The sequence below is a fragment of the Uloborus diversus genome, chromosome 1, assembly GCF_026930045.1.
Source record: "Uloborus diversus isolate 005 chromosome 1, Udiv.v.3.1, whole genome shotgun sequence".
Classification (NCBI taxonomy): domain Eukaryota; kingdom Metazoa; phylum Arthropoda; class Arachnida; order Araneae; family Uloboridae; genus Uloborus; species Uloborus diversus.
Genome location: NC_072731.1, coordinates 65,017,676 through 65,032,151, shown reverse-complemented (window position 1 = coordinate 65,032,151; position 14,476 = coordinate 65,017,676). Strand labels below are relative to the sequence as shown.

The 14,476-nt window shown below is 32.3% G+C and overlaps 1 protein-coding gene across 1 annotated transcript in view; it reads left to right on the top strand.

The window, feature by feature from the left end:
- Nucleotides 1–14,209, top strand: part of LOC129230123 (THO complex subunit 4-like) — a 42,210-nt gene extending 28,001 nt beyond the window's left edge. Inside the window, exons 4-6 of the mRNA XM_054864531.1 lie at nt 1,504–1,618; nt 3,480–3,588; nt 13,921–14,209. Coding sequence (XP_054720506.1) covers nt 1,504–1,618; nt 3,480–3,588; nt 13,921–13,929 — 233 coding nt within the window. The 3' untranslated portion in view covers nt 13,930–14,209. The remainder of the gene's footprint in view (nt 1–1,503; nt 1,619–3,479; nt 3,589–13,920) is intronic.
- Nucleotides 14,210–14,476: the final 267 nt, after the last annotated feature.

The window sequence follows — 14,476 nt, the reverse complement described above, 5'->3', positions numbered from 1 at the left end:
TATAAGATAATTTTAAAAAATAAGTTTAAGAAAATTATGCATCTAAAATATTAAAAACAATTCAATGTACTGAAGATGAAGGTAAAAATGTAGATAATAATTAAAAAAAAACAAAGCAAATGATTTTATTCTATCTTCAGTCTGTCATTACCATCCAAATCTTTATGCTTTGTGTTGGATGCTAATGACATGGATCGTAATGATATTTCATATTTTATCTGGCATGAACTAAACTAGCTACCATTCTAAAAATTTTGCACATTTTGATCAAAGGTTCATTTAATGTAAGCAAATAAAAAACAAAAATGCATAATGTTTAAAATAACTATTAATAGGTATGGATGGTAATGACAGCAATAAAAATTTTTCTACTTAATTTGATAGCTACACATCTAAGCAAGATGCATGAAGATTTCCACACAGTAAATTTTTGCTTTTCAAACAAACTTAAGGTGGCTGCTACTAAAACTGAATACTGTTTGGTTTAATAGTACCACCAAGTGGTTATGAAAGAGTGTAAAAACTGTTGGATGGTAATGATGCAAAATGTCAGGGAGAAATTAAAACTGTTTCACTAAAATTTCAAAATTGCAAGAAAACAAAACTTTTTTTTGAATTTGATTATGTGAGGCAATTATGAAGAAATTTTTTCAAGGCATTTTTTAGTTTTATTTGCAGTATAGTTAGATCACAAAAGACTAAACATTGAATCGATTGACAGTGGATGGTAATGACTTTTTAGTATCTTTTTAGTCTCAGCAAAAATAGGTATTGTCTATCACTGTTAAATCCATGGTATAAGATTTATGAGGTTGCAGCGAACATGAGACGGAAAATTCCAAATTTCTAGAGAATGATTCATATATATATGTATGTATGGGTTTAGTACATGTGAAACTCGATTTTACGAACCATGAACCTTAATACGTGAAATACACCGCCAGCTCAGTCATTTCAAGCCGAGGACTGCAGTTTCGTGCTTATTAGCACTCATTAGCCCGGCATAGGAAAGTGACTGAGCTGGAGATGGAAAACCTCTTAAGGAAGCCAAGAGTGCGAAACAAACTGGTAGCTAATATGGAATTAGCAGACCAGACTAGTGACCGAAGCAATGGTTCGGTTCAACTCGAAGATTGAAGACGAGGCAAGGTATATTCAGTCTAATGGGCAGTAATTTACTGAACATGAACCTTAAGCCTAGCAAATGTTTTTGTATTTTCAAAGCAAAAGTAACTTTTTCTTGTGTTGCCACTCTTTGCCCTTGGTGAAATACCCAATATATTTGCTAAGAATGGTAACCTTAAAATACCTCCAGTTTGTTCTTGTTATATGTTCCAAGTGAAATGAATATTTTTTTAAAGATTAGTACCAAAGAAAACAAGGTCCATTGATGAGACGATGAAGTGTTTCGCATTCAACTTGTATAAGCAGAAAGAAATTTAGCTATAGAAAGATCTTCATAAAATAACTTATGTTTTTAAATTGTGTGTTCTGATTATTTAGGTAGGCCTATGAATATTCAGATTGGAAGTTCGACAGTACCTAGTTCAAATCGAGGCAGAAGTGGAGGCACAGGTGGTGGTGGTGGAGGAGGAGGACAAAGAAATTTCATTAGTAGGTAAGCTGGAAGAAAAATTGTTTCTCAGAAATGTGAATATTAACTTAGAAATATTCTCAGGTGTCTGTCCAGGATTTTTCACAGGGTCCGTTTTTTGTGAAAAATCAATTAGTTTTGTGAAAAATCAAATAATTTTGTGGAGAATCAAATAATTTTGCAAAAAAAAAAAAAAAATTTTTTTTTGCACAAACAAAATTTCAGAATCTTGAGATGGCGCAAACTGCATCATTGGCATTTAATGTTGAGTGTTTTCCTTCTTTTCTGTTGAGAATATCATTCTTGAGTGTTTTTCTAGTATTCAGGGGGGGGGGGTCATTGCTCTCTGGAAGATAGGCACCCATCAAGTATTAATATTTATCTACCATTCTACATAATGTTAAATTAATACTAGAAATGATATATGTATTTAAGATAACTTTTACATATTAGAAGTATTTAAAATAATTGTAAGAAAAAATCAGGCAAGGGTTCAGCATTCAACTTTCTGACCCAAGACACTTAAGGAGCACAGAATTTCGTTTAAAACTTATGAACTCGGTGATTTTTACAAAAATAAAAATAAAAAATAAATTGTTTACCTCTTAACAAAGCATACTAAACATCGAAAATTTGAAAAATCCGATTCCCACAGCAGATGCAAAAAGATTGCAATTCTCAAAAATCAAAAGTAAAAAACGGCCTGTAAAAGAAATAATTTTGATAAAATTATTTTAGAATTGCATTTTACAGTCCTATGCTAAGTATATCAATAATATCTAGAGACAGTTGAAGCAAAAATAAACAAACCATTGATTCAGCATTTTAATTTTTGGCTCATAAAAGAAAATGGAATTTTGCTTTAAAACTTGAAATAAGCTTTGTTACAAAAATAGAGACTTTTCATTTATTTGCATCCTAATAAAACAAAGTTAGCTGGAAAAAATAAAATATAATTCTCATATCGACTGTAAAAGGATTGTAATTTTCAAAATTCTGGCATCTAAAGAAAAAAAGGTAAATAAAAGAGTTTATTTTTAGTTAATTATCCTCTTTAGCATTGAAAAATCAAACCCATATAACTTTCTCCCAAAATAACAGTTTAACATCGCACCGCCAGATGCTAAGTGGTGATAAGTTTGAAGTTGGTAACCCTATCTGAAGCTATCACATTTTTCCCCCCTCATTTTTCCGCCACCCCTACTATCCTTTGTAGGTCTAAGTTCATTTCATTGTATATTATTATTTATTATGTTTATTAAATCAGCGGGGGGGGGGGGGGGGAGAGAGAAAAGGGGGAGAATGCTTAGGATCCCCTTTTCAGAGAAGTTTGACACTTTCTCAGAAGTTTACAACAACACTGCTGCATAAAACAAACAAGCAAAACTATAAACCAAACAGACTTTCAGCTTTCTTTCTTTCAAAGAAACAAACAACAAGCATTATATTTATTTGACTGTAGTAATTGTAGTAATTTATCGCTTGCAGAAACATCACAAGAGTGCCTTTTTTTTTTTTTTTTTTTTTTTTTTTTGCAAAATTAGCCGATTTTGTATAAGTTGATCTCTCTCATTTAAGTTTTAAAAAGGTTCCAAAAATTATCGTTTTTATGCATGGAAATATGTATTTTGATTTGAGAATTGCTCTTTCATTAAACAATTTGAAAAATTCATTTTTGTTTATCAGAATTTTGTGAAGGGTCCGTTTTGGTTGATCGGGATTTTGTAATAAGTCTGTTTTGGATGATCGGATTTTTGTGAAGGGTCCGTTAACGGACTCAAATTTCCTCTGGCCAGACCCTGGTTCTAGTTTTTATTTTAATAGTCTTAAAAATAGCTGTAATTTTAGTTATGATTCATTTGCTAAACAAAACAAAATTATTCAGGGGACGACAAGGTGGCAGTGGGCGCGGACGAGGAGGCAGAGGAGGCGCCCAGCGAAAAGTACCCACAGCTGAAGAATTAGATGCTGAATTAGATGCATATGTAAATAAAGTGAGTCTTAAGTTTTAGTTTTGTCTGTTAGTTTAGTTAATCTGTAATTAATATTGAGCTCCACTATGAATGGTAAGAAATTTAACTATTGTTCGCAAGTTTGAATGCAGATGCATAGACTATAGCTCTGTAGGCTACGTTTAAGTATTAAACATAGCCAATGCGTTGATTTTGTCTTGAGTTTACCAGTCCCGATGGCTAAAGTGATAAGAAAAATTGCTATATTGGGTTCTAGTTTGAAAGTTTAAATTGCCGGTGGTTTATTTCAAATGGACGTTGATAAAGGACTAACATAACTAAAAACAAAGAACAGGGGGGGGGGGGGAGTCAATTATACCATTGCCAGGGTAAGATTTTTAATTTAATAGGAAAAATGGAATTTTGTTAGGGGGAAAATTATAAATTTTGGTGAGAGGAGAAAGTTCTCAAAAGCTATAAGGGGATGTTCCTAGGGTATCATGCATATGCAATGTATGATGGCTTACTTTAAAACAGGGCTTCCCAAACTTTATAGCTGTCAAAAATCTCTAAGTTTGCCTGAAGAGGGCGCTGTAGTAAGTTTTTATTGTCATTCAAACAGTTGGCCTCGAACGAGGAAGTTGGAAATAAGATTTTGTGCATCTCTACACTCGAATGATATGTTTGTTTCCGTTAATAAAATTGTAATTGTACTGTTATCGACTATCAAACATTATCCACTGATTGCACAGTCGACCCTGTCGGACATTTTCCTAAATAGCCAGTAAACTTCTTTCATCAACCAATATTCAGTATGGATCCCTGTCACTAGAGTGCATAAATACTTTTAGATTTTTGTTAGTTGAACTTAATTAAAGTAAATAGTACTAATTAGTGTAGGAGTGTAAATTGGAGGCTTTAAGATGCAATTTTATACTCTAAGGTGATTTTTAGGTGAGGTTTAGGGAATGTGAAGGTTGATGAGAGCTCAATGGAAGTTTTTGGTCATTGTAAGGCTCAAAATTCGCGGTCGCCAGTCACCAAACGCGACCAATTTTCAAATTTTGGCGACCATTATTTTCACTTCAGTCGCCAATGTGGCTACCATTCGCCAATGCAACCTTCCCTGACCTATAGTCTTGACATATGACCTTTCCCCAAATTCTTTTGTTCGCTAAAAGTTCGGCTATCGGATCGCCGGGGATGAGGGAGGGAAGGGGGGGGGGGAGTATTGTCCAATTGTGGCTAATTGTGCTATGTGTTCATATTCTGAATAGAAAACAAAAATCGCAATCACGACGGCAAATTTTGATTGCTATTGAACATGCTATTTTGAAAACTCGGCTTTCTTTACACGCGATCGTAAATATACACAAATTTCGTACACCAATTTAGTAAATTATGATTTTTTGATCTTAAATTCATTTTTCAACTTTATTTCTCCTTAACAAATGGCTATTTCTTCGTTTTGCGGTTTTTTTAACTACGCGTTTTCAAAATGGCGTTGCTATTCATTTTTACCAGTTAAGACGAAAATGTCCTTTCCAAAAGAAAAAGAATTTTAATCTTGTACATTTGATTTACATATGAATAAACAAAAATGGCGCCTTTGAGTCAAAATGTACCGAGACAAGGTAAAAACGATATCGCTAAAAAAAATTTTTTTTTGCAAGATTTTTGATTTTTTGTTTCAATCTTATTGTTTGTTTTTTCTTTTTTTTTTTCTTTTTAAAATATAAAACCTACTGGAGGAGAGGACATATCCGTTTATTTACTTTATTTCTCCTTAAAAAAGTTATTTTTAAGTTTCGCGGTAAATTTTCAAAATGGGGTCCTGTATTTTCAAAATGGCGCCGCGTTGTAGATCAGGGTTCGTACGCTCCGGGAATTCCGGGAAAACCGGGAATTGTCAGGGAAAATGACACTGTCAAAAATGTCAGGGAAAAGTCAGGGAGTTTTCAAATTTTGTCCTCCAAAAATTTTTTTTTTTCCATTTTTTTCCCAAGGAATTAAGTACTATGAGATCTAGTCTTCGTTTTTATTGTGATTTCACGAAAAAAATTGTAAATTTTTATCTAAACCGACGCTGGCACTTAAAAACTGCAATCGAAAAATGAACGTTTTTTTTTTTTTCGCGTCAAAAATGTCAAGCAATTTTCCAAATGTGTCACCAAAATTTTTCTTTTCCCAATTTTTTTCCCAGGGAATTTCGTTTTATAAGACCTAATCTTCATTTTTATCGATGTATTTAAAAAAAATTGTAACAATTTTAAAGCAATGAAAAAAGTAGCGACCCAAAAAATCTTCAGCAGCCGTCATTTTTGGCTCTCAGTAGTTCCCAAGGGGAAAAAAATCAGGTGAACAGCAATTATGCACAAACTCAACAGGAGAGAAGACAATTTACTGCTTCGGAAGCACAACCTGTAGATGGGAGGGTCAATCGGGGAAAATCGTTTTTTTTTTTTGATCGGAAAATCATTTCAGCTACATGTGAAACGTAGTCGCCATCTTTGGTCATTCACAAGATGGAAGTAGATACGATCCAAAAATGCCTAAGTTTCTAAAAACAAAGCAGAATTGGATGTTTTCTTTAATTGAAAACTGATGAAAACAACAAAAAATGGCCTGCAAATTGTTTTTCTATTATTATTTGAAATAATTTTCTTGAGAAATGAAAAATTTTGTTCTTAAAACTTAATCTTATCCTCACTGCCTCGGACGCAAATGTGATAAAAACTTTTCAATGAATTGTATTATCATGAAGATATATTATTTTTTAATTGTCTTCATGCAACAAATTAAAAAAAAGTTATTTCTTATTTCTGGGAGTAGCCGCCATATTTGGTCATTCCCAAGATGGAAGTACACAAGACTTTTTCAAGTGCCTAAGTTCCCGAAAACGGCATTGGATGTTAATTGCAATGCAAACTATTGAAAACAACACAAATTGTGCCCTTTTTTTCCGGATAATTTGTAATTATTTTCTGGAAAAATGCAAAATTTAATCTTCATAACATTTTTTTTTGTTTTAATTGATTTAGACTCTTATATGCTAAATACTGACTATTTTGCTTTTATTGTAGTTTTTTAAGGCTTATTAATTATTTATTACTACTTTTATACTACAAATCCAAAAATCTACTTATTATTTTAAAATTTTAACTTTGTCGCCATATTTGATCGTTTGCACAATGGAAGTAGACTTAAACTTCCAGAAACAGAATTGGACGTTTATATCAATGTGTAATATTGAAAATAACATTAAATGTGCAAAAAGTTATGAATTTTTGAAAATTGACTATTACTTTCTGGAAAAGAAAGTTTGAAATTTTAATGTAAGCGTCCTTTAATATGTGAAAAAAAAAAAAAGATTATTGGCATTAGCCTATGATTGGCGGATGTTGATTTTTGTTACTATGCATTACATGGTATGCCGATTGATGCAACAAGTTAATCATATTTATACTGAAATTTAGCATTGCATTTTGCTCAATATGTTTCATGTAACCTACTTATAAGAAAATAAAAAGTATTGTAAACCAAAAGCGGATGCTAAAAGGTTGCTGCAGGACTACAGCAAAACGCTATAATATTACGCGTGACATCAAAGAAACGCTAAAATAAGTTGAAAGTACTCTGTTTTCAACAAATAGTAAACAAATGAAAACAATTTTGAACAAAATGTTTAAAAAAAACTTAAAATTTTGACAGAGAAAACAAACGAAAAAAAACAAGTTTTTTTTTTTTTTTTAATCTAAGGGGAGAAGTTTCAGTTCTGCATCGCTACTTTAAACAATTTTAATTATTTTGAAAATATTACTATTTAAACTTAAATTTTGAATGAAGCGAGTAACCTGGAATTTTCTAAAAAACAACCTGGAAAACCTGGAAAAGTCAGGGAACTTTTTTTAACCAAAAGTGTATGAACCCTGTAGATTGTCCATTTTCACCAGTTAGAAGAGGAAAATGTGTGCTCCAAAATAAATAAAGAGAAGTACAATCGTATTTATAAAACACATAAATAATATTAACAAAAATGGCACCCTTGCGTCTAGAGAAGGTGGAAAGAATACGGCTGAAACCCTTTTTTTCTTCTGCTGGATCTTTTATTTCATTTTTTGTTTTTTTTTTCGTTTTGTTTTATATTGTTTACCTTTCTTTTATTTATTCATTTTTTGACACTCTTGCTTCGATTTTTATAAAATTCTGCATGCATTTTAAAAACAAAAAAATATTTTGTAGAATCGCAAATGGTTTAGGTTTTACATTCTGTTCAAGTTTTTGGTATTTTGTTGTTTTTTTTATCAAGGGACTAACTCGTGTTTTGGTTGAAAGCTGTAATGTTTCTAGAAGTTTTGAAAGCTGAAAAAAATTATTAATAATAATAATAATATTTTTTATTTATTTATTGTTTTATCGTGATGTGTTTTGCTTAAAGATGAATTAATGCAGATTATAGTTAGCAAAAGATGTGTTAAATAATATCTGGGCAGGGGTGCCTGTTCCCCCCAAGTTCGATCCCCCCCTCCAAAATTTTTCCTCAACCCTCTTTTCCTTTTTTATTTTTAGCTCGCTTTTTATTTTATTTATTCTTTTATTATTTTTAATTTACTTATTTATTTTTAATTATTATTTTATAAGAAACGTTCTTAGCTACGCCAATGACATATACACACATACTAAATAAATAAACGTAATAAAATAAATTAAATAATTTAAACTAAAATAAAGTTTGGCTATCATTTTTTGAGATTTGGCTACCATTTTGTGAATATCTGGTAGCCATTGGCTACCAATTCAAAATTTGAGCATTGAGGTATAGGTCATTGAGATCTGAAAACACAACTTTGAACTATATTTGATGTTGTTTAGGAAATGGGAAGGTTTGGAAGTTCTCTAGAAAATATTTAAACGTTGAAGCATGAAAAACTCAATTTAGTCTACCTTTGGTGCATGGGTGCAAGACCTTCCATCACAGGAAATTTCCGAAACGGAGGTCGGGACGGAAAGAAAGTCGATCACTTTCCTTCACTTTTTACTTAAAGAAAAATTAAATGTTTGAAAAATATGCTTTAATATTACTGGACTGTTCCATAACCTGTGAACTTACATCGACACTCTCTCGATTTTTCACCATGGGCTTGTTTTGTTTGCAACGTGCTTTTGGAGGAGTGGCGTTTGCACTCGCTCTGTTTGACTTTTTTTTAGGTTGCTCTGTTATTCCCAACTCACTGACCCCAGAGTTGCTCACGATTCTCCTTGATTTATCAAATTAATCTTCTCTATTTGAAAATTTAACCTCTTCTCTTTCCATTTTCTATCATCCTTTCGGTTTTTTTTTTTTTTTGCAAACTTTGCGCACATAAATGAAAATTATGTGCGCTCTTAAAATGTCTTACAGTTGTATCGTAATCACCGATTGAGAGCAATTTCTGATGGGATGAAATGTTTATACCACAGCAAAAGGCATCCTGGACTCCATGCAAAACAGGAACTATCACAGATTTTAAAGATTTTAATGAAAATATGAATTTTGAAAAGAATCAGAGGCAAATTTCAAGCTGGTTTGAAACACCGATTGGCAACTGTTCTGCATTTTTGACATTTTTCTGGAAAAATATTCTAAGACTTGAGAAATCAGGGGGGGGGGGGGGGGGCTACTCAAGGACCCCAGAATATCATAAAAAACTGAGTTGAAAGTCTTTTTTGAAGCTAGAAGTGGTTCGGGATTTTTCTTCTGCCAACTCTTAAAAATTCAAAAGTCAAAAATGCTTCGGCTGTCATTAATGATGTAAAAGTGGGGAAGGGGAGGTTTAAAAATAATTGGAAACTGGAGTCTTAAAAGCATTTATTTAGGCAATCTTTGGTGAATTGATGTGAGATGGTTTTGGTATTCTAACATGAAAATGTTTTGTAGCTGATGTATTAAAAACTGTTTGAGGATATACTTAAATTTCTTAAGAGAAAGGGAATTTGGGACCCACTCCTAAAAAATGTTTGTAATTGAAGTCTTTTAGGCTGTCTTTGGCGATGTCGAGGGGCGAGGGGACTCTCTTTAGGCAATGTTCCGAAACTGGAGTCTTAAAAGTGCAACTTTAGACCGTCTTGGGGTTCAGGGGTCCCCCTTCCTCAAAAAATATTCAAAACTGAAGGATTCAGAACTCAGCTTTAGGTAATCTTTGAGGGACTTAAGAAGAAAGAATTCGAAGGCTTTCTCTCAATAAATTTTAGAACTTGAATTCTTAAAACTTCGGTAATGAAAAGGGAGAACCGCAAATTTAAGCCAAATTTAGTGAACTTAGAGGAATTATTTGGGGGCTGCTATCTAATAAAAGAATTCTTTTTCAAATGAAGACTGTGGGGGAATGATGCCGGTTAATTATCATTATTCGCCCATACCTTTCCCTCACTATTCCTTCTTTTCTGGTTTGTTGGAGCTACTTTGCGTAGACTTTCCGATCAGAACTGATTTATGTTGCAAAAGTGAAAATCTTGTGTCCCAAGCGATTTTACTGCTGCAATGAAAATGTTTACAATCGGCAAAATCTAATGGCGGGAAACCCCTAACATTATCCAACATTGTCTAAAATTGCGTTTTTTGTAACTTCAATTTCGAAATATTGGCGAAGGAGAGTTCCTGAACACCATCCCTTAGATAATGCATTCAACAAGAAGTTCCGTCTAGAACTATAAGAGCCTACTTTCCCGTATACCCATACTACTTTCTAGTACCTGATCAACATTCTCAAAAATGACTAAAATCGCAAATTGTTTCAAACATATTTTTTTAAAAATATAGTAAGCTAATTTCTAAGAATGAAATATTCCTCATTCATCTAAAAAAATTAGATGCGTTAAAAAAAAACAATAAAATAACAGCACCCTTTAAACAAAGCAGCTAATACATATTTTTCCATTAAAAAAAATTCTTTAACAGTTTTCAAAACAAAAAAATAATAATTAAAATTAATAAGCTCATTAAAATGAATACATCATATCAAAAAAAAAAAACTGTTTCTTTTTCCCTGTTGCCAAAAATAATTTTTTAAATGAATTAATGCCCTTATCAAAATAAATAAAAACAGTAAAATGTCAACTTAAAGAAATATTTTTCATTGTCAAAAAAAAAAAAAATCATCTGAGCATATCTTTATGTAGAAACATAAATGACTTCGAGTTTATTCGCCGAAAACTTAATACCTAAATTAAAACTTTAGCGTCATATCAACAATAATTATTTCACAGTTCAATCCATAGCTGCGGAGTCGGAGACGAATATCCAAGAATTGGAGTCGGTCATTTGTCCTCCGTGTATGCATTTTTCCCAAAGCTACGAAGTCGTAGTCGGGGAGTCAGGTGCCCCTAAATTGTCAGAGTCTGGAGTTTGGCGTCAAGAGCTAGTTCCAACAAAATTTGTTTGAAAACAATCTGCCTTCGAGTACGGAAACTACATTGACTTTCAGTTTCCCAGTAGGAGCTAATGTTAAGGGATTTGAACTGTTCAAAATTGGACAAAAAATAGTTCAAATCAAAAAGTGAAATATGAGAATGAGGTGTTCTCGCCGAGATCTTTCGAACAAAAAAAAGTTTGTTCGAATTGGACTACTCATTCAGAAGTTATTGGAGGGGGAGGGGGGACAGACCGACGGACATTTTTTCCCATCTCGATACCCTACTTTCCAATTCAATTTTTCGATATTTATTTCATTTATTTTTTACTTTTTTTTTTGTTTTTCACAATATTTTTAAGATGCATTAAATCTTTCATGCTTTTTTCTTTTTCTGACTTTTTACTAGGAAAGTAGGCTAAAAAGCGTATAAACGTTATGAAAGATGGAGCACAATTTCGTTTTTAAAACTTCGATTTCGGGGAGAGTCCAGAGCATCCCCCCCCCCCTCCCTTTCTCTAATATTTTTGAAGGTCGTCCAATATTGAGATTTTGGGACTATCAGTTTGAAAAAATTGATGTAAGAGAGTCCCTGAACTTTACCAAAATGGCCTACAATTGCATTTTTTGGACTTCAATTTAAAAAAAAAAAAAATCTTAAGGAGACCCCCCCTCCTCTGTTGTTGGTGGTTTTTAGGTTTTTCGATTTTGATACCAAAATGCTTAAATATTACAATTTAAATTAAGTTCATGTTGTTAGAAAAGTTAAAAGCTTAAAATTCAAATCAAACACAGATTCCAAAACTGGCATAGTTAAAATCTACAACATTTGTACACATAATTTTTTCCTTAAACACACATGTTTGAGAGGGAGGGGGATGGCGGACTGAAAATATTTTCCGTGTTGAACACATCACCAAACTTGCACCCATGCTTTGGTGGCATTTGGGAAATTGTAAGAGTTAGCTCTTTTCTTTTGAAAGTTTTTGGTATTAAAGATTGAGAAACTCAACTAAAGGCTGTCTTTGCCAACATTAGGGGGATGTACTAATGTCACGAAAGTAGTGAGAGAGCTTTATTCCAGAAGTTTTTTGGGACTAATATCCTAAAGATGAGACTTTAGGCTTAAGTATAGGAAGTTTAGAGGAAAGGGGAGAGGTTCACTCTCAATCTTTTTTAAAACTGAAGTCAATTTCAGATTTATGAGAAAATAGTTTTTTACAATGTTTAGACATAAGGTAACATGGAAGTCAGCATACAGTAAATACTTTGAACCTAAACAAATGCAAAAACTGAATGTACTAAAACAAAAAATCAATTGTTACGTGAAACAGTAAACTTACTTTTCTTGTTGTTTCTTAACCTACTCGGGTACCCACGCCCAAGTAGACAATGCTACCTGGCTTGAGGTGAAAAGGCATGGCTTCCGTTTACAGAGCACAATTGGAAGTCCAATTTAGCCCAAACAGCTCCGATGGATGGAAGCATAATCTTTTAACATTTCGATAATTTTGATCTTATCCAGAAGTGAAATAACTCTCACCACACGTTGTTTAACCTATTGAATGGGAAGACAGTTTTTTAACACGCTTTTATTAGCTTCACCTGTATGTATGTATGTATCTTGTAACGGAATCTTGCAACTCAAATTTCGCCCACTTCCTGCAAGAGGATTCTTTTGAAATTTGGCACGCGACCTCAGACCCGATGACAATGTAATATTCTCTAATCAAATTAATTAATTAACCCTTTTAATTGTTAGTTTCTTCCAATTTTAATCAATATTTTGGCATAAATCCAACAATGTGAAAAAAAGAAATTTAAAAAAATACATTAAAAAATGCTCGCAAAAATTATTTAAAAATATCTACAAAAACCTTTAGTTTTTCTGCATCAGACAAAATTTGTTCCAAGGTAATTAGAACATGAAATATAATTGTTTTTAACTAATTTCATGCCAAAATTTAGGTGAGCCTTCAATTGGAAATTCATTGCTGATCAGACCATTGTTGAACAAAACTTTTATTCAAATGCATCTCAAATTTTCAAAGTAATATAAATATGATTTCCGTAAACATACATCGATGACTTACAGTAGCTTCCCATCGGGGTGCCCTTGTCTTAACTTTAAAATATTACATCGCACTCGTTTTTAAAAAATTTTGTCGCCTGATAATTCTCCAACATAAGACTAAAAATCAGAAAAATAAAATAATAGTTTAAAAAACTAAAAAAACACTTTCGTAGCAAAATGAACTAAAAAGTGAAAAATAATTTTTGGATGATAATAGTTGACCAATCACTTAATTTTAATGTAATACAAAAAAGCGTGGGGGGCTTCTTATCAGTTGTCTTGAATTTCTTCCATTTGTTGTCCATGCAAAAATGTAAATAGACAGCACCCCACGGTTTTTTGTATTACATTAAAATTAAGTGATTGGTCAACTATTATCATCCAAAAATTATTTTTCACTTTTTAGTTCATTTTGCTACGAAAATGTATTTTTTTAGTTTTTTAAACTATTATTATTTTTTTTTAATTACGGAGCAGGAGCCAAGCAATCCTCGATCCAGTGCCTCCAGAGGTATTCATTTGGAGTGGGAACTTGGGAGGACTTGGTAATCATGACATATTTAATGTGTATGTGTCCCTGTCACCATTAGTCGTGAATATGAAGGATCTTCGACTGGCTAAAATCAAACCTGGAACCTCCCAGTTAAGAGTCCAACGCCTTACCAATCATGTCACCTTTGCCGTTTTTACCTTTTGATTCATGCGAGTTAACTCAAATTTCCATCTCTTTCAATATGTTATCCTGCTGTTTCTAGAATAAGTTGAAATAATTTGCTTGAGGTGTATTTGCTATTATGAGTATTTTTCATGTAAATTCTGTTGAAATATTGCCTTTATTTTCTCTCATTTAAAATGTTTACAGACATGAATCAAAAAATTTGTTTTTACTGAATAAATACTTTTATATTCTAGATGGAGTAAAGCAGAAATATATCCTGTTTTCAAGTGGTCATTTTTTCATAACCTAAGTACACATCTACAGACATGTGTAGACAGACATGTAAAGTGAAGCTGAAAATTTCAATTTTATGTTGAATGTTCCCAGTTTTAACTATTGTACATTAAGAAATACTCGTTTTCAGTGTCACCAGATGAACTGAAACAACCATGCCTAATGACTTTGTTTTCATCACCATCATTTTATCATGTACTTGCATTTTTATGAGCGTGTTACAAGATTAAAATCATTCATTTTGTGTTATTGCTTTGTTATTTGAAAATTATTTTACACTGATTGAAAATATATTTAAAAAGTTAATGTTGTGAAACATAAATTAATGTCACTCGCAGTGCTACTTGCTTTAATTCCCCAAAAATATCGCCACCGGCATGCATTCTTACATACTTAAATATATATAATATATCAAAAAATAGAAACTGTATGTCACTTCCCTAGTTCAATACCTTGGCAAGATTAAATTGCTGTCTTGAGGAAAATGCAATAAAAAATTCTGCTTTGTAAAATGAG